General features: G+C 33.5%; 3 protein-coding genes across 7 annotated transcripts in view; 2 read left to right on the top strand and 1 right to left on the bottom strand.

Annotated features, from left to right (window-relative positions):
• The window catches only part of LOC128996241 (histone-lysine N-methyltransferase, H3 lysine-79 specific), a 59,661-nt gene extending 55,024 nt beyond the window's left edge, over positions 1–4,637 (top strand). For 2 of the 5 annotated variants that reach the window (XM_054421407.1, XM_054421406.1), the window contains exon 22: positions 1,746–4,637. In XM_054421407.1, the coding sequence (XP_054277382.1) occupies positions 1,746–2,227 (482 nt within the window). In that variant the 3' untranslated portion in view covers positions 2,228–4,637. The remainder of the gene's footprint in view (positions 1–1,745) is intronic. The other 3 variants (XR_008491032.1, XM_054421408.1, XM_054421409.1) reach the window with 3 other exon arrangements.
• A 2,196-nt stretch (positions 4,638–6,833) lies between these two features.
• Positions 6,834–14,900, bottom strand: LOC128996841 (uncharacterized). The gene is made up of 9 exons (XM_054422343.1): positions 14,480–14,900; positions 13,991–14,062; positions 13,048–13,300; positions 11,281–11,903; positions 10,879–11,074; positions 10,199–10,302; positions 9,704–9,789; positions 7,983–8,085; positions 6,834–7,018 (listed from the first exon to the last, which is right to left on the bottom strand). Exons 1-9 carry the CDS (start codon positions 14,753–14,755, stop codon positions 6,941–6,943), a joined length of 1,791 nt encoding a protein of 596 aa, XP_054278318.1. The 5' UTR covers positions 14,756–14,900; the 3' UTR covers positions 6,834–6,940.
• Positions 14,901–16,478: 1,578 nt separating this feature from the next.
• Positions 16,479–24,822, top strand: LOC128996631 (GILT-like protein 1). The gene is made up of 6 exons (XM_054422038.1): positions 16,479–16,847; positions 18,794–18,958; positions 19,510–19,683; positions 20,438–20,584; positions 21,954–22,019; positions 23,844–24,822. The coding sequence occupies exons 1-6, from the start codon at positions 16,734–16,736 to the stop codon at positions 23,862–23,864; spliced, it is 687 nt and encodes a 228-aa protein (XP_054278013.1). The 5' UTR covers positions 16,479–16,733; the 3' UTR covers positions 23,865–24,822.
• Positions 24,823–25,559: the final 737 nt, after the last annotated feature.

Here is a 25,559-nt window from a genome sequence, read left to right as displayed (position 1 = left end):
GCTTACATGAATGGAAAAGAGTTCACTATGCAACAGGTTTGCCAACTGCATAAATCACTAAGGTTGGTAAAGCTCTGGAAACATGTGTGGAATATCCAGGAAGTAAACTGGACCTCGTAAACCTGCTTATATATGAAAAGGATTTATATGAGGATAGCAGGCTTACCTGAACGGAAAAAGAGTTCTAGCACAAAACTTTTAGACTATACCATTGACTTTTGGTCAATGAAGTGGACATCCCATTTATACATATCAGTTGTAGCCATAATTTAGTCAAATGAGCCACTCATACATGCCAAAATTTCATTTTCTATCTTAAATTCTGATCCTGTAATAAATAATTATGACATATAAGAGTTTCAGTACTATCAGTTTAGCTTTGGAAAAAAAAGCTGGCATATTCAAAAGAAATTTTAATTTTACACTCAGCACATTCTGTTGGTGGCGTAATACAATTACAATCTTTTTTTCTAAAACAGGTGAAAACTTTAACTTGGAAAAGTAATTACTGATTCGTTTCATAGCCAAAGACTATACACAAAATTTGGCCGGAAGACAGCTCTCTTTTAAACTCCAACCTTCTGGTTGAAAATACTGCAAATTACAGCAAAATAATATAATTTTCACGCACAGTGTAAGTTTGAGAGCTTGTGCCAGAGTAGAAATCTTTAACATTTAGGTAAGCCTGCTATTCTCACAAAAATTGTTAACACCCTGGTCCTGTGTGCTTATGTTTACCTTGCTTATGTTTGTCATCAGCTGAATATAGTTTTGAGGTTGAGGTATGTCTCAGTCCATATTTATAGAGAGTGTCTTGTACCCTCTATTTCACTGGTCTATTTATTTCAAATAATTGACTTGTAAACTTGTGTTCGTCCTCTTGTACTGGTCCTCACTAAACACAGTTTCAGTTCTTGGAATTTTGCATATACAAGATTTTAACAAATACACCATATCCGCGCCAACACAAATTAAAAATTAATTTTTTTTAAACATTGCTAAATAAATCTTTAACCAAAGCAGTCTTTAGAAAGTCCTAGTGTTACATGTTTTTACCTTAGACAAAAAGAATGAAATATAGACTGTCAGCCATGCTGCGGTTACCATGGTTACCATAAGTTCCGGCGCTTACCGCTGTAGTTTACGTAGCGTGTACGCTGTAACTACCGTGGCGATCCCAGCGGTGTGCGCCAAAACCTATGGTAACCGCAGCACAGCTGACGGTCTATATTTCATTCTTTTTGTCTATGTTTTTACTCTGTGACGTACTATTTTTAAAATAGAAAAGAGAAAAACGTTTAAAATAAGAATAAATTCAAGTGTAAAAAAAATAAAAAGGATCCTGCAAGGGACATATTCCAAGCTTAGAAGTTATATCGGTGTTCTCCTTTTCATCCTAAAAATCATTACCTCATTGTAAATGTTTAGCAGTGACTTACTGCAATCAGCTGGTTTTAAATAGTAAATAAACGTACATACCTCCTTTTATAATGTGATCTAAACTTACTTATTATAATGGGGAAAATAGAGAGACGGTTTGCTGGCTGCTAATATTGCCAGTCGCACCCACTGTATACTGTACTTACAAAGGAAAGTACCTCTATAGAAAGTAAGTATGTGATAACTGAGACTGGCAATTACCATCTACTTATCGTCCCTTATTTATTTGTCCATAAACTACTTAGCATAAAAGTTTGGAAAATTGTGTCCACTGTAGTTTTGAAAAAGTTGTTTTGTCTGTTCAGGCCTAGACAAATGGCAGCACACCATCAGCTCAGGGTTTGACCGGTTGGTCGCCTTCGCCTCCACGGAGATGGACAAACGTCGTCGCAGTACCGAGGGCGGAGGTACGCCCAGCTGCAACACCAGCCCAGACAGCGGCATAGGCCACGGCGACCCTCCCCCAGCACCTCCTGCATCTGTACTATCCAAGATGCCGCGGCTGTTCCGCCCCTCGTCCCCCGGGAGCGACAGTCCACCCGTGTTGGAGCCGGGGCCACCGCGTACACCCTCGCCTTCCTCGCCTCCGCCCCCTCTACTGCCTCTGGACGGACCGTACTCCCCCGTCCCCCCTGGCTCTCCCCCGCCACTGGCGCCGTCCGTACCCTTGCGGTACCAACGGGGCGACCACCACTTCAAGAAAAAGTTCTTCCACCACAAGAATAAGTTCCGCCCCAAAGGCAAAGGCTGGGATTGGCACCACACGGCTGAGGAGCCGTGGTGCTAACAAAAGTATCGTTTAACCGCATGGCATAATACACGCGTACCTGTGAACAGTTCGGGACTCGTTGTTTATAAGCTGTAAATTGTAAAGGCATTACGTGTACAGATAGTCGTGGTCATGGATCTCAAGGGTCTTCTCACTGCCAAGCAGCAAGTGTTCATCCCTCCAGTGCTGCCAACTGTTTACCCTGTTTAGCCAATAATTTCACACCTTTGTACTATCAAACCTCGTTTTCTAGGTTTGTAATCGGTTAAGTGTTTTAGTATACATTTGACGGCCACTAATTATGTTAATTAGTGTTCCAAACTTGTTAATTGTGTTTACTGCCCATTATGTTATGACTGCGGGTTTGTCAAACGCATTTCGTGTATTTTTCTCTTCGTATTTTTTAGATTTATGACTATTTGTTTTACTTATTTGGCTGCGTATTTTCAATATTTGTTCTATATCAGTTTTTCATTAGTGTTTTGTTATTTCTGTTTTTTATTTATTGTTAGTCGTTGTAAATTTGTTATTCTGTTGGAAGATTGAACAGAAAGTTTGTATCTAATTATTGAGACACATTTATAAGTTTATCACTTTAAGTCAACAAACCTGAAGTTGCACTGTGTCCCCTGTGTTATGCATGGTGTTAATTGTGTGTCTTGTCATTGATGGGTTGCTTAGCAACTAACAGAGGCTCGGAGTAGGCTTTAAGTCGAGTTAAATCCACGATAAATACTTGTTCACAAAATTTTGTTAATCCCGATTTGATTTTAGTAATTTTTCCTAAGGTTTTCACAGAAATATTTTACCAAAAGACTGAATTTAGAATATTTATTGTGCAATCAAAGTCTTAGTGTTTTATTCAATAAGTTAATCATTTGTCAGTGTCATAATATTATGCAATACTCCAAGTGGTTTATTTAAAAACATATCATTAAGATATACTTGTTATTTAAAATTATTTTTGGTTCCGTTTGGTTAATTTTATCTCATTTCAGTGTTAACTAACTACCAACTTATATTAGACCTGTGAAAACCTTTTAAACATTTTGATGTGATAAAAGTTGAATATTGAAGGATTATTTAATTATTTTATAGTTTCTAACAAAAACTAAATTGCACTAACTTTATATCATGACCAAATAACTGATTGAGATCTGAAATTCATTCATATTCTAATAAATTAATAAAAAATGTGTTTACAGACTATATTCTGTGTCAATATATATGTTATTGTTATATCCAAGCTCTGAATTTGATATTTATTGAAATAAATTATCTACACACTCTATCTTTATAATGTTTTATCTACAACTCTGTGGAACATGTACCATTAGTTCTAAAATTTAAGATAATTTAATATTTTAATGTATTTTTAAATTTAAAATAAATTATGTTATGACGTATTAAATTATTTCATTGATAAATAACGGGTGTTATTTTTATCTTAGCTAATTATTGGAACTATTTAAGGGTCTACGCATTCAATACCTGTAAATTCGACCACCATAACCCAATTAAGGGGGATCATGTGAAAATTAGGTTATAACTTTCATCCATATGTAGAAAAAACTTGGATTTTTATTAAAAAAGATTTGATTTTTTATTTACAAAGAAGAAATTAGTTTTATTTGTTTTAACTTATCAATATTTTATTCTAGCAGTTTTAAATGTCTAGGACTTTAGTTTTACTCCCAGTTCTTGTTCCTGCTTTATTTTATAAGAACGGTAGTCTCGGTAATCTGATTATTATAGGACCTTTGTGTCGGATAACAGCGGAGTTATCACGATAAAAAAATTTCAAAATTACTTTTAGCCTAGTAAAATAAAACTAATTGGATAGTAAATATCTCTTTCAAAAAAATTAAATAACTTGTTTAACAGAATCATATCTATTTGTGATTGGTGAGGCTTAAACCCAGATGTCTTGCGCTCTAGCTACTTGGCCGGTCGTACACTGTAAATCCCTTAAGACACTGGGCATTATCTTTTAAATGATTGAACTACAACATGCAATATCTCCTCACTTACCATAATATTTATACTACCAACATTTGTCAGTTGTAACGTATCAGATTTCCGAGATTCTACTGTAATCGTACTTGGTGTCAAAAGATACGATTGGTTCAAGGTAATCGGCAGTTTGTCACTGCCAGTATTCAACAACTCACTGCCAAGTTATTTTTTATTTTAAGGAGCATCTTAATTTTTGTACATAATTTTTGTAACTTTATGTTGAATATCGATTTAACTTGTAATCTATCATTGTTAAAACAGTTTGTTGTGTAAAAAGGGAAAACAAATTCTGATATCGCTAAAGTCCCATACTTTACAAGTACAAAATGAGTCGTGTGAAGTTTGTACTTTCAGTGTTTTGTAGATTGAATGTGAATAAGTAAGGATCATTAAATAATAAGTTACAATACTTGTTTTGATTATATTCTCCCATCGACCTAATAGGTCGGCCGGACAGATAGTGACTTGTGCGAGGATTTATCGCACATGTAAGATGAGATAGCTTTCTAAGCGGCCGACCTATAGTACATTAAAATAAGGAAGAAGGAATAGATACTCAACTAACTTACCTAAGAAAATAACAATAAACTTGATATTTCATACGGTACCTACAATGGGATTCGTCAGAAGAAAGAAGTTGGTTGAATGGCAGTATATTGTTTATGTTTTACAAAATAGTTACAAAACTGGCACTATTTGAACCAACCAGTTCAGTCTTGCCAACAAATCACTTTCTAATCACTAAATCATAAGTATAAGTAAGAACGCTTGTCTCTATACATGTAATCAATATTATTTTTTATAAGCCCTTTGTAGGTGCGAAATATCAAGCTAATTGTGTTGAACTTTTTGTGTGTGCTTTTAACTACCTGATTAGTTTTGTACCTATTCCTTCTTTCCTAATGTATTCCTAAGCCAAGTGATTTTTTCTAAACAAAAAAAAACTTTTGAGTATTGTAATCTAAGGTTTCTTTCACCTATTTTTATTTAACTAGGTGAAACCCGTCGAAATCGACGGTTTCTTGCAAGGCTTACGCTAATTCATCTAACTGCTATAAATTTAGTGAAATTATACATATTTTTAACATATACAGTAGATCGTACCTCTGTTCCAATGAATAACCCTCTTGCATAGTTTTGAGAAATTGGTTGTGGGGTTACTGTCAAAGCTATAATTCATTGACAGGGGGGATGTCAGTTAGTTGTCTCTTGCCTTATCAATTACATAAAGTTGTCAATATAATCTCGCTACGGAATGTTAGGTGTAGAACAGGACAGGGGATGTCAGGTGTAGATATACTTGAAGTGAAGTTGGCTTTTATTTTTGAACTGGAGCCTCGTCGTATATGGTCGTGCGGCTTCATTGGCAGCAAATAATATAAATAACATAGCAATGTGACATTTCCAAAAAGCAAAAAAATACTGTAAATTGGCTGTTCGTTACGTAAATATTGACGTTTATATGCATTTTTAATCAACGTATCTTGTGAAGGATGATGTAATCTAGTTACATCCCAGATAATCCCAATAATCTCATAAACCTGCTCTGATGATCTGTCTAGAATAATATGATAAAATATAGGCAAAAGCGGTGAACAAGGCAGACACCGACCCGTAAAATAGATACAAGATAGTGCAATAAGAAATAATTGTAAGAGTTACTGTGATAAAAGGATATTCCACTGATATCGTAATGGAACGTTGTAGTGCAAAACATGACATGATACAGAAAAAAATCAATTTTAAAATCAGAAAATAACATTACAAATACAGTACTTCTTTTGGACAATTCAGTAACTCCCAATAAATGTGTGTTGTTTAAATTACAATATTTAAAAATGAACAGCTGTTTCATTAAAAAGTATTATCCACATGGTCAAAATGTAAACAAATCTGTGGAGGTATCTTTAAAGGCTTCTGGGGCAGAGCCCTAAGGGAATTTACTTCGTTTTTCTTTTGATAAATCATCTACAGACCAAGACCTTTCTTTGGACACCTCTACCATGTTTCTACGCTCAGCCGTTCTCTCAAATTAGTGGAGACAAAGTTTCCAATTAAATATTTAGATTCCCCCATGTTAATCTTATGGGAGAAAATCCAACTTTGATGGAAGATCCTGCCCAAACTAATAAAGACTTCAAAAAACAAAAAAGACTTTGCAAAACTACAGATCAGGGCAATTTTTTTGACACTTTAATCATCAAAATCGGTCCAAAAATGAGGGAGGAGTTCTGTTTACAAAAATTGGCTTAGCGTATTATATATATAGATGTGCTAAAGTAGCATTTTCGTAACTTCATTGAAGGCTCTCATTACTTCATTGGAGTACTTAAATTCTCATGACTAATGTTAAATTCAATAAGCATCTGGCATAAATATCCAAATTATAAATTGTAATTTAAATTCAGTTGTGAATTTTGCTATACACTATAGTTATTTTTTCCATTTGTCATTGATTGAACAATCATTGCCTCCAACATAATTTTGGCACCCAAAGCAACACTAATGATTGTAGTATTCTTCAGTTTGAACAGATCATATATGAGACAAAAAGAAAAATTATCAATAACTAAGAGAGAAACATCTATCTAATAAAAAACTAAAATGCTTTATGAATTCCTTTTGTGAATGTATTTGTAGAATACGACAGACACACTTTTCACCAAGACGTACAAATAAGTTAAAACATCTAGTTTTCCCACACAATGATTGCCTTCAATCGAAGCGAACTTTCCGATCGTCTTTTTGTCGGCTCGGGAATCTGTCAATGGACGGATCACTGGATGTGTAACCCTGTGGAAAACATTAAAAGAATTGAGCCATGAATTATTATTATATTTTCATACACTGTTTTCGCACCTCTATTCAATAGGAAACAAGTTCATCAAACTTGAATGATATCATTAATAAGTTTGTAAAACAATTACACAAAGTTGTGGCTAGAAATGAGTAGTTGAGCATTGGTATAATGGATTGTTGTGTTAACATGTAGCCTACCAGCTGTTACACTCCTCTGTATGTGTAGTCTACCGACACTTTGGTAGTGAACAAGTTTTAAATACTAGAAAGATATTTCTCAAGGTTATTTGAGATTACTGATGTGTAAAATACAATTGAGGAAAATGTTCGCAACAAACATGAACTCAACATCACCTGCATGTGTTTCAGATTTAAAAAATATTTCTTTGAGTAACAAACAGATCACAAAAGTCTAGAGATATAGCTAATCGTTTACGTTTGACAACAATTCTGCAAAAACACAGCGTTGTTTTAAACCAGTGTTCTTGAGAACATTGTTTCCTTGGTTAAATTATCTGTAAACAATTTCAATTCAAGACTAATGAATATTAGGTGATTGTAAAAAAATAAAAAAACAGCATACAAATTATTCAAAGAAACTTAATGGTAGTCTAAAATTGAAATATAAGATGAGTTCTGAACTAGCTCTGGCCAGCTTTTTTTTTCTCGTCTTGCAATGTCAAGATGATTATGAACACGTAGAAGTCTAAATCCATGTTGGTACCCTTAAATCCTGGAATTGGTTAGACTGATTTTTTTCACTTTTGAGTTTTGTACAATTTATGTTAAGCTTATCAATATACAACCCAGAGAAAAACCTAGATCCCGAGATTTAGTTTTATTTATTTTGGGTTGAAAATCGCTTATAAAACAGGACTAGTTTAACTTGTTTCAAGTGATATAATTGTAATGCATTACCGAGTCCTTTTCATCAAGTACTTAATAGTGGCTACTTTACCTCGTGTCGCTTTTGGAAGTCATCGTGTGAAAGTTCTATGGCAAGACGATGAATATTTATATTGGAAATCTCAGGGTTACTCGAGTCTGCAGTATGGCTCTTTCTGAATACAAACATTCAAACAACTATTGAGATGTACTGTTAAATTTATACTAGAGAAACAATAATTATATGTATTGGATTTATCTATTAAAATGTGTTTAAAAGTGATATGAACTATGAATTTGCAAAGTACCTTTGGCTGCGTATACCAAACTTGCCTACCATGTGATATTATTTGGTAAACGTTTCATGTTTATATTTTTTCGGAATATTTATCATTCAGTATTTTTATAGTAGTAAAATTTTATTTTCAACCAACATGATTAATTTTTTGTTTAAAAGTTGGCAGCCCCTTTTATCTTCTATGTGCTCGTCCACATGAGCTACAGAGGCTTTTATGTGGAACGTATCCAGCAAAGCAAGGGATGAGCCGTGAGCCGGTACAATACAAGGGTGATCTTTGTTGATAAAAAGTAGTGGTAGGTATCAGAATCCGAACCCATGTCTTTGCTGCCTTGGGCCTGAAGTCAGTGTGCTACTGACTGAACCACCGACTCACCCAATAAAAGAAACTGTCTTTATGATATACTTAGCGTCAGTTGATAATTGATTTAGTTTTGATCATTTTCATTTACTGGTTCTTGGCATTTCAGTTACTGGTAATGTTAACTAACGACACCTTGGACATGATGATCGGTAGCTCCACCACTCCAAAACAATTATGACAGAAATATGCCTAGTGTATTAAATATACATAGATAAGGGTCTAAGATATGCAAATTTGTAAATTATTAATTTAAGATAGATTTAGTTGACGCCATTCAATATGCAAAACTGTACTTTATGAATAAAGCATATTTGATTTAATATACCAAGGCCAACAACCTGTCAAATAAAAATGGTTTTCAAAATAAAAAACAACTAAAAGCTCAACTACATACTTGTACAACAATATTAATAGCAACACAATCTTTTAGTCTGGTAAACGTAACTAAAAGTGTTATTAAGCATTATTTTATTCAAGGTATTTATCACAATTAAGATCGCCAACTCATAGAAAAATATAAATACAGTAGAGTCCTGTTAGTCCGAAATAGTTGGGACCCATTTCGGATTTCCAAATATTTCGGATTAAACTTTTTTTTGTAAATAAAAAAATTTTGTTTGTCTTAGGACGCTAGGCACGAGCCCGGGATTGTTTTTCACATTACTTAAGGCTAACATAGTGGCTGCATCATCATCACTTAATAAAATCCATTTGTGATTTGGCGGGATTGGAACACGGGACAAAAATGAAAAATGTTAATAACAAAAATTTATTTTTTGGTTTCGGATTAAGTGGACTTTTGGATTATCGGGACTCCACTGTAATTCTTTTTGGTTTGAACAGCTAGAAAACTAAATGTTTGTTTCCTATCTTTATATTGTTTGGTTAAAATTGTTAGACTATCTTTTAGTATTTGTTTCAATTTAACCAAATCCTTGAATAATTCTAATACTATGACTGTAGCTTAATGTGTATGACACATTTCCAATATTATTTCCCTTTTGGTTTGTATACCAACAATTTAAACTGTCTCTGCACAAAACAAATTTACTCTCAAATCTGCCATAGTTTGACCATTTCACGATTGCATTTTCCTTCATTTAGAACATAAATATAAGTATGTAAAACTTACGTGCACTTCTCCGTCTGATGACACAGCTCACGATTGATCTCTTCAATTGCATCGTGCAAGATAGACAGATCTCTGACATTTAATGCCTGAAAATATGATATTTAAATGTCTTTACTTCAAATTTCACAGGAAATCTACGTTTGAAACTGAAATATTTGTCTTACAATGAATAATAAACATAATCAATAAATTCCCCACTCCTTCCCACCCTGACATGCACATGCAATGTTACTATTATCCAACAATACGAGTACTGCCTGTATTGAAAACTACACGCTTAAATTTTCTTTTAGAATTGCACTTTCTCCAGGATTTGTTGTGGACATTACTAGATATTGAAAATAATCATTTGTGGATTCCAGTTGAACACATAGAATTGAAAATGTGACAGTAAATACTTTGACTTGGCATAGCAGACCTGGCATTTTAAGAAATTAAACTCCGAGTTTTGCTTGGATTAATCATAGTGTTTGATGAATAATATAAAGAACTTACTAAAATTCCATTGTTCAACGCGTTTCTCAAAACTCTTTTAACATTTGGATCGTTTTCACCTTCTATCTCCGTCATTGTGTTTAGAGATTTGAGTTGAGGAATGTCTGTTGAATAAACAGCAACAAAAATTAATTATCATTAAATAACCATAACTACTTAAATCTATTAACAAAAATGTTCAAATAATCACTTTGTGAAAGTTTGCGTTTTCTAAATTGCTTATCAAACATTTGGCTGAACTAGATTAAGCTTGAAAGTTGATAAATTATGTACAACTGTGGGAAAAAGAAAGATACTGTGATAGCAATCTTAGTATGACCAATCCAACCCAAGTAAGCTCTGTTTGATATAATAGTAAACTAAAGATAAATTGTAATAAGACGATGCCTGAAAACTAACTCATGGCTTAACTTTATTGTAAAGGTGAATTACGTTTAGTTTATGTTTGCTATACGTTAGGTTGTGAATTACCTGATTGTTTCTACTTAACACAACAAGAATAATTGTTGTTAGTTATAACTTATATCTTAGATTAAAACATTTAATTTAATTCTTTAATAACTATATCTAACACTGTTGTACAATGGCATTCTAAAAAAAATTTAGAAATGAGGGGAATCTTGTGCTACATAATTTAGTCTGCAACAATTATATATATTTTTTACTGTTCAGTTTCTTACCCTTTGTATCAGCATTGCTCAAGATATCTTTGACGTTCTCTAAAAACTTCAAAAGTTCCAAGTAGTTTCTCACTAGCTGCACCTCTTTGTTTTTCAAATCGTGGATTTTGTTATTCAGCTTTTCTATTTGTTCTTCATTTTGTTCGACCACTTCTATATACTTCTTCTCGGTTTGTTTGTACATTTGCAAATCGCTCTGGAATCATGGTAAATTTTTTTGTACATCGTTGAAAAATGAAGAGACTGCATTGATTAATTGTTTTATCTATCTTAACAGTCTTATTAATTGCATTATACATGATTATATGTTCAATATGAATTGACCTCAGTTTATGACAAGGGTATGAGTACACTCTATAAACAATGCGAATGAAGCAGAAAAGGGAAACAAGAAAAACCTACCTGATCGTTCTGCAGCTGTCGTTCCATCAGATGTATTTTCCTCTTATAAATCACTTTACTTTCGTTGATCTCTTTGTTCAGTTCGTTCTTGAAAAGATCCAACTGTTTGTTGTTCACCATTTTCAGATAATCATTTTGCGTTTTCAGCTCTTCGTTTTCTTGTTTCAGCTTGTTATAGTCGTTCTCCAGCGCCTTCTGTTTTTGCCTCTCAAAGTCCAGACACTCCACCAAGTTCTGGATGAAGTCACGATTTTTTTTCACAAACTTGTCAAAAGTCGATTCCAAGTTGCGCAAATTACGATCAAGCTTTTCTATAAGCTCGTCAGTAAGACCCACAACATCGACTGGATCGAGGATGGTTTCTGAAACTGTCGACTTGTTCGACGATTGGGATGTTGGTTCGGATTTTATAGATATCACCGAAGGTTCGAAGTCTGGTATGGCTCCTATTTTTCCCGACTCTGATTTGACTGAAGATCCAAGAGATTTTTCAGACTCTTTGCTTATATCTGATGGTGCATATTCTTTTGATGGTCCTACTTTTGTTGTACTTTCTTCGAAAGAACATTCTGAAATAATTACTTCATCCGATGGACAGAATGGAAGAGCATCAAGATCATCACCTAAACATTATAGACATTTAAAATGAGGTTACTAACCTGTCGTCAATCAGTCCTATATTGTCGTTGATGACTTTCGACATATGACGACTGAAGAGAAGATTTGAAAATGGGGGTTTAACCCCGAAAATATAGTCATCAACGACAATATAGGACTGATTGACGACAGGTTAGTAACCTCATTTTAAATCATTAAATCAATCCTGGAGGCAGATTATGTATAAATTATAGACATGTGTTAACACACTCACTGCTAATGATATGTAATACTTTTATAAATGGCTAAAAAACATAAACATTAACATGATCATGTTAATTGAGTGACAATATATCTTTAATTAAATAAATTTTATACTATAAATTGTGGATTAAAATATATTATGTAATTATATACATCATGTATTATATATCTGCTAATATACTTATGACGCACAAGTGCGTCATTAGCAGTGAACGTGTTAATAGGTCAAATATATGCACAGAAAGTTGTAAACCACAAACATGCTGGAATATGTTTATTTTCTTCTAAGGTCATTTGATCAGGACAATAGTCTAGCTGGTTTGTTAATGTTATTTTAAGGTTTATCACAGACATTTTCCACCATTGTGATGGAAAATGTCCGCAATAAACCTTTAAATAACATTAACTCACCATCACCAACAATGAACTTCTAACAAAGAATGGTTTGTTAAGTTAGGTAGGTGTAATAAAAATTAATACTCGTTTTTAATTAATGTAAAAGCTATGATTAATGCCCTTTATTTTTTACACAATTGTTTATGAATTAAGTGCTTTTAGTGTCTACTTATATTCTCTACAAACATTTTCAGGGCTATACTAAAGCATCATGATCACTTCACTTTTGACTAGGCCCCTATGTTAAAATTGGTTCAAACATTATAGCTACAAGATTTAGATATAAGTTTATAAATAATTTAAGATCAAGGTTCCTGTTATTTATTCTATGACTATGTTCAAATATGCTTTAATTAATGATAAGATACCATTTGACAATGCCAATTGCTTTTGTAGAGCTGAAAGACAATAAAGAGATTTGATTTGATTGATTAGAGTTAAGACCAACCCTTCAAATTTAGAATAATATGACCCAATCAAACAATTATGATCTGAGACACATTAGTTTACCTGAATCCAATTTATTGACCTTCTTCTCTTCTCCCTCTGGTACAATTCTTTCCGATGGTACTTTTCTTCCCGATGGTACTTTTCTTTCCGATGGTACTTTTCTTTCTGATGGAACTTTATTTTCCACTGATACACTATTTTCCACTGATACACTCTTTTCCACCGATACAATTTTTTCCACTGATACATTTTCTTCCTCCGGTGTATTTTTTTCCACCACTGGATTTTTTTCCACCACTGGATTTTTGGGCTCCTTTAAAAAAATCCAACAACTGAATTGCTGTTGTAGATGTCCTACTCACATTTTTTTAAATGACTAATACCTACAGGTGTCGGTTTATTGATCAATCAATATGAATTAATTAAATAAATATTTTTAGTAAAAAAAAAAACAAGTTAACCTAGTAGAAATTCAAGTATTTGATAGTAATTTAGTGCTCTTTGCTTTGCATTTAGTGGTATTATGCTGACCTTAATGCTGGGTTTGGACCTTTTACCCCAAAAGTGTTAGGTATTTCAGTACACACTGTAGCCTAAACATTGTCTCTTGTCTAAAATGTCACTGGTGTGAAAAATAAGAAGAAGAAAAATTGTATATGGATTTAAATTAAATAATCAATCATTGAGATGGGGACACCACCTAGGTCCTAGGTGCTATTTTAACCCAAAAATGAGTGAAGGATAAGTGTAGAATGGTGTGTGATGACCTGTGTAGCTTTGTTACTGACTAAGATCAGCTGTTTCATTAGCCAGGATCATTTATCCATTGCATAGAGAACTTTTGAAATGAAAATATTGTTCTGAATTTTCATTCTATCAGATAAATACAAATAAAACTTGCAGGATTCACTTTGTAAAACGAATTCCTGTTATTCTCTATATAAAAATGTTGTATACAATAACAATAAATTCTGATTATTTTAATATATCTTGAGAAACTCACTTGTGGCTTTTTATCTTTGATCTTTTTCTGATCTTTGTTAGAACCTGCGTCTCCATTCCCACAATGAGGGATCTGAAAACAAAGAGTTGATTGCTTTTAGCAAGAAAAATCTATAAAACAATAATATTTACAATTTGAATAAAATGACTAGTAGAAACACAAAGATTGCAATGTTTTTCAAATTAAGCTATACACTATAAACGGTTTCAGTCAATGTAAGTCGACTCATGTTCCAAACTTTTTCTAGATAGGAATTTAAATTTTATTATTTATTCACTTAGTTTATAAGTGCATACTCATATTGTAATCTAAAATACAACAAATAAGTTACAATTTTGTTTGAGATACAAGAGGTAGTTACAATTTATTATTTAATTTGCTGTTTTTACTACCAACACATTTGAAATATTTTTTTTCATTTTTAAACTGCCGGCCATTGTTCTTTTCGATGTTTCTAATTTGGACTACATTTAAATCTCATTTACTTACCCGTCCGCTAACAAGATCCTGAAAGTGTAGCCTTGTTTGTTGTTCGTCTAGCGACCAAGACCTTCCATCCGTACATGAGTTGAAGTCCTTAAGATCATGATCCAACAGCTTTTCATGGTCGTGACTACATCCTGGCCGAGACTGTTTTAAAAAAACCTCAGGAGGATAGAGGTTAAAATTTATGAATTTAGGCTTTTCTATGTAGAAACAAAATGAGTTGTGTATTGGTCTACAGCAGGAAAGGAAGTATGCCGAAGCTGCAAGGGTCGAAGACATTGTTTAGTTTTGTGAATATATCATTTGAGGTTTACTACGTGACATTGAAGAGAAAATTATACACCATATTAATTTTGAAGTTTCCTACAATTGTGTTAAAAAATAAAAGACAACAATTGTCTATTTTGGTTAGTGAGGACATATGTTGGAACATTTTCTAATTTGTTACACACAGATGATTATATCACTTTATTTTTCTATTGAATAATGTCTACAGAATCTATAGAATAATTTATAAAAAAAAAACAACCATCAAATCAACCATCCATAATCCATAAGGATATGTAATAAAAGGCAACATTTAAAATAGTTTCAGGTGAGATTATTAAAAATTTTTCTCTACACTGGAACAGAAATAAAACAATAAATATCCAATAATCCTAATATTCTGTTACTAAAATTAATTATTTTAATAATAAAATAAGGAATTGCGGCCGGCTCGACGTAAGGGTGCACGTATCGCAATGGTTTCTGTCTGTAAATATATTGTGTTTTTGTTTTGTGTTCGGTAAAACTTTATGTATTTATAACGAAACGTTCTACGTGAATTGACCTGATGATGTGACTGTCGTCATCCAACAATACCAAAGGATATTGAACACGGTAACTGTTTATTTTTTTATTTAAATCTTCAATATCCAGTAGTAGGAAAATGAACTCTGAATTATTTTAAAGCCATAATCGCCAAATGCTATGTTTAGAGTTGGTTATACAGAAAGAGTTATTGGGCGTGGACAGCCTATTACTAAATTCCAAGTAAGCCGATACTGAGGTGTTGGCACTTTTGTCTCACGGCGGCCCGTGAACTTATTTTCTTGCATACGATCCATTTAGACCAAGAAAATTTTTTTGGTGCCATTATTTGACTAATTGTTTTCAAGTTTAGTTTGAGTATTAATTACTTTTTAACTGGTGGATAAAAGCTTTGACTATTAATAAAAAAGCTAATCCCAGAAGTATGGACTGTTCCAAAAAAGATGTGCAAAGTGCAAAATAAAAATGCAGAAACTATATAAACCAAAACACAAAATTGATAACTATTTATTTTATAACGAGCAATGTCAAAAATCATGCGATTGACAACGTAGTTGGAAAGGGACACGGAGACACACACTATAATGGGGATGTGGAATACTATCCCCCCGGAAAACCACCCACTAGGTGAAACGTGACGTCACAAAATCTGCCAACTAACCATTATGGAAGCCGCGTCCGCAACTGGAATACTACCCCCCTAGACAAATCATGCTATGTAATTGTAATTTTAATTCGAGTCATTTCGTTGGATAATAGAAAATGCATGTGGGGAATATAAAACATAATTTCAAAATGTTACAGCAAGTTTGGTTGGTTAGGTTAGGTTAGTTTAGAATTGTTTTTGACAACTACCCAAACTTGAGTGTCCGTGACTGGAAAACTGCCCCCCCCCCCCGGTCTCTGACGTCAATATGACGTAGGAACCTGCTTGGGGGGTAGCCTAGTTGTCCGGGGGGCAGTCTTCCGGCGACCCACTATAATCAGAGCCTACATAACAAAATAATGATCTTGTTGGTCCTAAAGTCTCCCGTGAGCCTCGCCGGCTTTGGTGAAACTATTAGCAGAAGCGCAGTCACTGAGCGAACAGATTACAAAACAGACGTTACTTCACCAACAGACGACTACTGTCACTGACTGTCACTGTCAGTGTCAGTGTGTCGACTGTGTCAGTCAAGAGTTTGAGTTTGGTGTTTGTGTCAAAGTAACATTAGCGTGTTGATAAGTTAAAATGTTATCACGGACTCAAGTGTATAGTTGACTAGGTTTTCTATAGGATACAATGTCCTACATCATTTGAACAAATCTCAATAGTAGTATAAACACTCCTGTATTCATAATTAACTGTTATTTCATTAAGTAAAATTAGGCTAGGCCTATTTACACATACATACTAATTGAAAACTGATAGTAACTTAAGACCTCATTTAAGAATCTGGTAAATATGGTTCTGAAAATTCTCAAGACCAGAATTTTAGTTGCAGTTTTATTCTTTTTGAGCCTTTGGCTAACTTACCAATATATGGAGAGCAAGTTCTTGCAACCATATTCCCATAAGGTAAGTGATCATTTACTTATTCCAATGGGTTGTAACAAAATTATCATCCTGTTAGGTAAGTTTTGAAATTTTACGATTTATTCTGGCCTAGCTCTTGAGACCGATGTGAGGTTCTTCACCCAGGGCCTTGGTTTGCAAGTGACGCCCCATGGTAATCGAGCCCCTCTTGCTCTTCACCTACCTTGTGGAGGGATGCTTCCCTTACTTGCGCTCCCAATAAAATTAAACCCTCGTGCGCCCCCGGGCCAACCTGGCCCATTTAGGCCTACTAAAGCACCATCTGCACTTTGGTTTACGTCCTACATTTACTCACATACATTTGGTTAAGGTTAGGCTTAGTTTAGAACAGTTTCATTTTATAATCAGCTGGTTGGTAGTTAATGTATAATAGTAAATGTGGGACGTAAACCAAAGTGCAACCAAAGCGGCCCTGCCTGCACTAATGAATTCATATTTTTCTAGGTTTTATCTAACTGAAATTAATCCAATGTTTCTCAACTTCCAATCACGGCAATTTAATTTTTTAAGTTACCTATTCAGATAGGGGACAGTTCCGCAGAGAACCTACAATATTTTATAAGATTAATTATTGATATTAACTTATTGATTTTGATGCTCTTCAATACCTTATAGTCTTTTAAAAATGTTAAGTAGGTAAGCATATGATTGGGTTGAGTTTATTTATTTTGACGGCAAACATTTATTTATTTAGAGTTATGATATGTTTAAATTTTTATCAACGTTTTGTAAAAGTTAACATCAAATTGAGTACGGTGGTCTTCTTTATCATTGATCAAGATTTTGGATGGATTATGAGTTTACGATCAAACATAAAAAAAAAAAAAAACATATTTAGGCTACTTGCACACTAGAACTAAAAAAAACAAAAAAACAAATAGGGTGAGTGCACCAGTGAATGACCGTTTAAGGGTGACTTCCTACTTAAAAACAACATGGGCAAATATACTACTAAGCTACATTGTACGAAATCGTTTAAATGTATTGCCCATATTTCCCTGTACTTCCCAATGATACAACTTAATGTATATTATGTTAAAAAAAGTGTCAAAAAATACATTTTTTGGCACATAAGTCATCGCACCAGTGAATGACCGCATATTATATAACAATTTAAAAAATGTATTGAACCTCCTCCTTTCACCAAATAACCCTCGTTCTAGGTTTTCGCATGGAAACTGAACACCCTGTAGTGAAAAATAACGATATCAGGGTCGTTAAAATATAGGTTCTAGTGAAACATCACTTTTTATCTAGAAATGACCATAAGATTTAACTCGCATTCAAACTTTGGTTATAGTGCATCCACATAATTTCTAATACATTTTTTTGTTTCATGGGAATTTACTTGCTCTATTAGAAAGCATTTTCAACAATATCAATAAAGAAAATTGACCTAAATCCAGTTAATAAACGAAACGGTCATTCACTGGTTATACCCTGAATTTGTGAACCAGTAATTGACCGGCTGTTTAAATATACAATTGGTTTGGATTTTGATCTTTAAATGAGTACAGAATTGTACCTTAACATGTTAACTATGAATTAAATGTAATATATTACAGTTCCAATCAATAATTAGGGAACCGTGACAAATTACAACCAACCATGTTTGTGCGAGACGCCATAGTGGGAAGCTTAAAAACTAACTGCTTGAAACATCTAATTTTGTTTATGTTACAAAAGAACGATTGACACTTTCTTTTTGAATCAGTCACAAGGTGAATTTTTATAAGGCCCCAAAGTTACTTTTAAACACGTTTGTGACGGACTAGGAAATACAGAAAGCCTGATATGAGGTTTTTTATACGAAACGGTCATTCATTGGGGGGTGGTCATTCACTGGTGCACTCACCCTACGTAGGATGTGGCAGAATTATTACATTAATAGAGATAATATGTCAATTTAAGTTAATTTTTGATTTCAGGAAAAACCAATACAGTTAGGCGATGGAAGAAAGGTGACTGTAACAGTATTCTACGAATGTTTATGTCCAGACTCTAAGAGCTTTATTCTCAACCACTTACTGCCCTCCTTTGAGAAAGCTCATAATTTGCTCGAGCTAGAACTAATACCATATGGAAAAGCAGAGGTAAGTTACCTAGTCATGCACCCTCTGTGATCAAATGATTCTAAATATTGGTTTGTTTATATCCTTTTGCGCTTCCTTCAGAGAAAAATAACCTGCAGTTTTAAAAAATTGATGTGTTGTTTGATAAGAAAAACATTGACTTAGTAGGCCTACTTAGGATGGGAATTAGGACCGTGTCCATCTGCATTTAATTTGACTTATTTTTCCTGGAACATGTCCTGGTTGAGCAGCAACGCAGTCAATTCGGAGTTGAGTTTACGTAACATTTTAAATTTATCATAGCCTACCCTATTCCAGTTTATCCATTTTCCATTTTTAACATAATTGAACTTACTCTGCCCTCTTCGGTAGCAATCTGGTCTAGTATTAGAGCATGGGGCCTCGGAGCCCAAGGTCCTAGGTCCAAATCCTGCCAATATCCAATGGATTTTTACCTCTTTTCTTTTATCTCTATTTTAACTCTGCATCCTTAAGTTTTCATTCAGACCAAACCTCACAATTTACATTCATGATGAAATAGACCACTGTAGTTAAATAAGTTTACCCCACAGACACATTCTACGGGCGATGGATATGAGTTTGAGTGTCAGCACGGACCGGCCGAGTGTTATGGCAACAAGCTGCATTCCTGTATCATCAGCAGAGTGCCTGATGAAATGCTACAACTGCGGATGGTCTCTTGTCTTATGGAGGATCATAGCGACGTTGACTCTGGTGGGCCTGCGGTGAGTATCACTCATCTCTCATATAACTGAGAAGGCCTTATTAAGTTACTATCATTACTTAGAAGAAACTCCTACATTGTAAACACGGTGATCATGTTAATTTGAGTTAGAACGAGAGAACCCGTGCACAGATTCACATTTCAATGCGGTTCAAAACTTGTTTACAAGGCAAAACCAGTATCGCAATACCCCATTATTTTTCAAAGATGCTTGTTCAAGGCAGTCGTTAAATGAATAAAACTACTAATTTATAAAATTTTAAATGTCTATAAATATTGTTTAAAATAGTATGACCCCTAGCAGTCAGTGACTGAGAATAGCAATGGTGTAAGGATAATCGGTCTTGGAAATGTTGGATTAAAATATAGGCTATGAAAATTTTAGCAATTCATAAAATTATTTTTTCTCTTGTTAAATCAATCAGACATCCCTTGAAAATGAAATAAAATAAAATATTGTAAATTGTTTTTTTAAAATTCAAAGTATCTAACAGGTCTAAGTTAAAAATTTACTACGTTAGTTGACACAGATATAGGTGCTACAATATTTGTTATTCATTGTTTTCTTGATAGGAAGATCTAAATCCCATGGTGGGTTGGACGTTAATACACTTCTAAATCCACATTGTAAATAGTTAAAATTCCAAGTTTTAGTCTGTAATTTTACTTATTTATGAATTTGCCTAGCTTTGATTGATTTGATTACTGGGTTCAATACCTGGATACAATCTATTGACATGTTGTGGCATGTTTAGTGTGCTAAGAAGCTAGGAGTTGATTGGGCCGGGATCTCGACGTGCGCCAAGACCACAGAGGGCAGCAATCTGCTCAAGATCCACGGAGACTCGACGCACGCGCTGAGTCCTCCTATATCATTTGTACCTACTATACTGCTGAACCATGTAAGTATCAGCATTGACTTTAGTTCACTGAATTAGACATCCCATCTACATTGACAAGCTGTAGTCATTATTTTTTTAACATTATATAGTTGAATGAGTCACTAATTTTCCTCCCTAGTTTTTGTTGATAATTGGTTCGACATATGTTTCACAATAGGTAGTTGTTTCAGTTTTATTGTAAACAAATTATAGCAAAAATTAGTAATTTTTATCATTCATCAGTGCACTCTTTTGGTGAGTTGATTCCACATTAACTTTGATTCAAAAGCTGGCAAGAACCAAACACGGGAATAGAAAGTATAGTTCCAACAAAAGTCAACAGTTTTGGTTAGCTTGCAACTAAAAAGTTTTCGAGTTTAATTAGGCCTATATTTAATATGTTAAATCTTACTTTCATGTGATTAACAATTAAAATGATTGTTAAAAAATGACTATTTATCTATCTGTAAGCCCTAAGAATTTACTCAAGTATGCTAGCTGAACTCTGTCTAATTCCAAAACAATTCTTTAAGCAGCCACACAGCTTTCTTTTAAAACTTTAAGTGTATTACTGAATTGTTTTATTAAGCTTGTGAATCAAACCGCAATTGAATTGCAACACTAGGCAAAGCAACAACTGGAAATTGACATAACAATTCATTCGACATGTGTTAGATTAGAGTGATGGTTATTTGTCAACATATGTGAACAAGTGTTGATGTTAGCTCAAGGCAAATGTGTACTTTACTGTACAAACTTTACAACTTAACAATCATTGAAGACGCTCATTACACAATTGACAATTTACTTGACTATTTCTTGAATACATCTTTAAAAATGAGCTAAATAAAAGATGTAATTAGTTAACTGAAAATTTCCATTTATGAACTACAAGTAATCTTGTGTAGTTCAAAAATAAATTGTTCTGCTTTTTTATTGCCATGTAGCCTAATTTAGGCCTATATTTGAAGGATAAGTAATGAAATGGTAGGCAAAACTTATTTATATTAGTTGTTGCTGTCTGGAAGAAAAATGATATGCTGAAGATAATAAAATACATAGACTATAGTTCATGTGGGGGAGCGAGCTGGTCTAGTGGTTAGAGCGCGGGACTTTGGTTCCAGAGGTCCCGGGTTCAAATCCCGCCAAATCACCATTGGATTTTATCCATGTGATAATGCCGCAACCCCTAGGTCTAGCCTGAAGTAATGTGAAAAACAATTCTGGGTTCGTGCCTAGCGTCCTAGGACAAAAAAACGCTACCTATAGTTTATGTAAAAAAGTTCTAGTAGAAAGGGTGAATTTTACAATCATCATGATATTTTGATATGTTTTATAGTTTCTATAAACTACATAAAATAAATTTATAACTTTGAATTTGTATTTCCAGAATCGAGACGGACAGCCAGCTATTCTTAAAAATCTGTGGAAGGAAATTTGTAAATATTTTGACAAGGTAAGCAATTGTTCACACATAGTAGTTTAAACTTGTCTGTGCTAAAAATAATTGTAAATTGCATTTTAGTTCGATTTTAATTCCAGTTTCAACAAAATTAAGCTGCTTCAGTTTAGTATCAGTGATGGTTAAATATATCTATTCTCTTTACACTTGATCGAGAACCTTGGTAAGTTTATGATCTCTTTAAACACTATCGTTAAATTCCCATGAGTGATGATATTCTAGAATGTGTACTTTATCTTGTTAACTAGCGTGTAGTAATGCTGTATGAACAGCATGTCATGTTATACATCTCTAGCTAAATGGTAACCTAATTTTATCTCATAATCATGACTTAAATATTTAAATGCATGGTTTAAAAATCACTTTTATAATACTACCTATTGTATTTAAAATGGACAAAACGAATCAGGCAGTAATTTAGATTAGTGAACTGACTAAAGCTGTCCCTGTTAATTATTTTTTAAATTAAACTAAATATTATAGTCCTAGAAATTTTGGATATCATGTTAGATTGTGAATAGATTTGAATTACTGGAAAACACTTTTATGTGTTTTTGGACAGTGATTTAATATTTCCTGACTACACCCAGCATGCCATTGGAGGATTGAACACTGGACATACTGGTTTGTTATTACAAGTTGCAAGATTAAGCTTGTTCAATCACTGATTCCATCACTTCCTGCTATTATACAACAGGATATGGTGACAATTAAGTCTGGAAACCCATTTTAATTTTTAAACCACAGTGGAAAAAAATACCAAAGTTCCCACGTACTTACTGGTGACAGTAACGCACACATCTGCCTAATTGCCGACCGAATAACCCTTTTGGGGGACGGTCGACAAGGAGTCAGACAAAATTCTTAAATAGCAGCATAGGTCAAGTTTGGTATCAAATTAAAGGTCTCCGTTAGTAAAATACAATGCCACAAACCCAAACGGACAATGGAGTAAAAAATTACAGCTGTTCAAATATTCCTTGAATTTGCAATGCTTATTATCGTGAGGCGCCCACCAGAAGTCAGATGAAAATCATTAACGTAAGCATAGGTCAATATGCACATCACATTAAAGGTCTTTATTAGTAGAATACAATGCCGCAAATTTGAGCTCAAAATATCAGTTGGGTAAAAAATGTCAGCCGTTCAAAGATTTAAAATGGCAGATTAAAGAAATATTTGAACGAGTGCCATTTTTCATTACTTGAAAGTCCGTTTGAGTTCGAATTTGTGACAGTAGTTTACTAACGGAGACCTTTAATTTAAACTCTAAATATGCTGCTATTTAAGAATTTTGTCTCACTCCTTGTGGACCAAAGGGGTTATCCGGTTGGTAATTGGGCAGTTGTGTGCGTTATCACCAGTAAGAACGTGTGAACTTTGGTATTTTTTTCCATTGTGGTTTAAAAATTTGAAAAAAGGTTCCAGACTTAATTGCCACCCTGTATATCAAAAGAGGATATAGGAAGAGTACAAATCATGCAGAATAGCCTAGTTTTTGTTTAGTTTTCTGTCTAACTTTGAATGGATGCTGTGTGTGGAGCATTGATGGCGTTGACTTACTTCCTTTTTTTATTAACTAGTTTAGGTTAACTAGTTTACATAGAGCTCATATTTGTAGATCCTCGGTACCTCTTTGATTAACAGCTTGCCCTTTAATTTATTTGTAAAATCAAGAGTCACTCTGAACTGAATTCTCATCTGATTATTTAAACACCACGTTACATATTCTGCTTGACTGTTGTTTTCAAAAGTTGTAGATGATAATGGTTTGATAGTGAAGATATTTATTTAACAAACATCTTTTACAATTTACAGGACGTCCCAGAATGCCACTGAGCTAGATGCACACAGAGCACAGAGAAAAAGACTGGACAGCACCGAGTGATTGAGCCTAAAGATATTCTTCCGTAGAATTAGTTTCATATTTTTTTTACCTTGTTCGATGTCGTTTTCACGGTTTTATTGCTGTGGCTGCTCAACGTAACATTGAAAAGTGCTAGAAGTAATAGGGGATTTGAACAAATATTTAGTTGGGCTGGTTTTCGATTGATTGAAAACTGTCAAACATATCTGAACAAAAAAAAGGAACATGTGAGAACTCTACCTGAAAATATAGGCAACTTGTGCATATTTTAAGCCAAGTAACAGTGTTAAATGAGCGAGTTATGATTCTTTGTGTACCAATAGAGATGGGGACGCCACTTAGGTGAGTATTTTAACCCAAATATGAGTGAGGGATGAGTGTAGAATGAATTGAGTTGCCTTTTATAGCTTTGTTAGTGACTAAGATCAGCTGTTTCATTAGCAAGGACCATTTCATTAAGATTCAGTCAGTAGTAGGAGGTTGGATGTAATTGTAAGTATGTATCTATACAAGTATATTTGTAAATATTGGGAGGGACGTATTTATATTTGTAAGTCTATAGTTAAACGTAAGTAACACAGCTATAATTTTTGTATTTAGTTACAACAATTTTAACGGTTTTTTGTATCATTGTTATCTGTTTTACTGGATTTTAATTTTAAATATTGAAATGTATACACTTTTAAAATTTAAATGCATTTAAGATTTAAGGTGAAATATGAATTTGACAGTTAACGATGAAGACTGTTGATCTCGTAGTTGATATGTCTTTAAAATATATTTAAATCTATAAATAGATTTTTAAAGTTTGTAGAATGAAAGTAAAATTGTGTTATTTGTAATTTTTATAGAAAATGTTTTTTTTACTTAAAATGTTTTACAATACCTGCATATAGTAATCCTTTGTTGCTGATTTTGGCAACTAGTTTCGGTTCATTATTGAACCATCTTCAGGCCTACGTGTATCGTGTTTTGTATATGTCTTATTTATTGAACTCTGTTATTAACGACCTTAGAATGAAGTGATTATTTGACACCTTGAGGCCTGAAGATGGTTCAATAATGAACCGAAACTAGTTGCCAAAATCAGCAACAAAGGATTACTATATGCAGGTATTGTAAACCATTTCAAGTATAATACAGTAATCCGGAGGCTAAACAACTATTTTTTTAAATGACGCTTTTTTACTTTAACAACAGCAATTAGTAACAAATTTGGCTTGCATTTTACTTACAGTTGGTAAAACTGCAGATGTAAGAGGCTCCAAAAACGTTGTATATATGATTTCTTACTTTGAATATTACTTGAATGTATTCGTGTTAGCAAAAATTTTTGGGGATTTTTACGACGCGCAATGTGTTGGAATTTTGTTAGCACTTTGCACAGTGAAAATCTAGCGAGTTGTAAAATATTTTACCATTTTATGGGGATTTAATCAATTAATTGAGCAGAGTCATGATGAGTGTGTGGATTAACTTATTTAATAATTTATAATTCTAATTGGTTGTGCTTTAAACATTGTAATTATTTATACAATTTTATAATATTTGTAAACATATTAATTTGTTAAATATTGAAAATAAAAATTAATTGTTTTTTTACTTTGAATTTCTTATTATTTAACATTGTACCCTAACAAAGGTAATAGATCATTGAAAAAATTATA

This window comes from Macrosteles quadrilineatus, unplaced genomic scaffold, assembly GCF_028750875.1.
Source record: "Macrosteles quadrilineatus isolate MER2022 unplaced genomic scaffold, UCM_ALF_1.0 Scaffold_6__1_contigs__length_79288215, whole genome shotgun sequence".
Taxonomy (NCBI): Eukaryota; Metazoa; Arthropoda; class Insecta; order Hemiptera; family Cicadellidae; genus Macrosteles; species Macrosteles quadrilineatus.
Note: the sequence above shows the minus strand (reverse complement) of the source record. Positions and strands in the feature narration are given on the sequence as shown.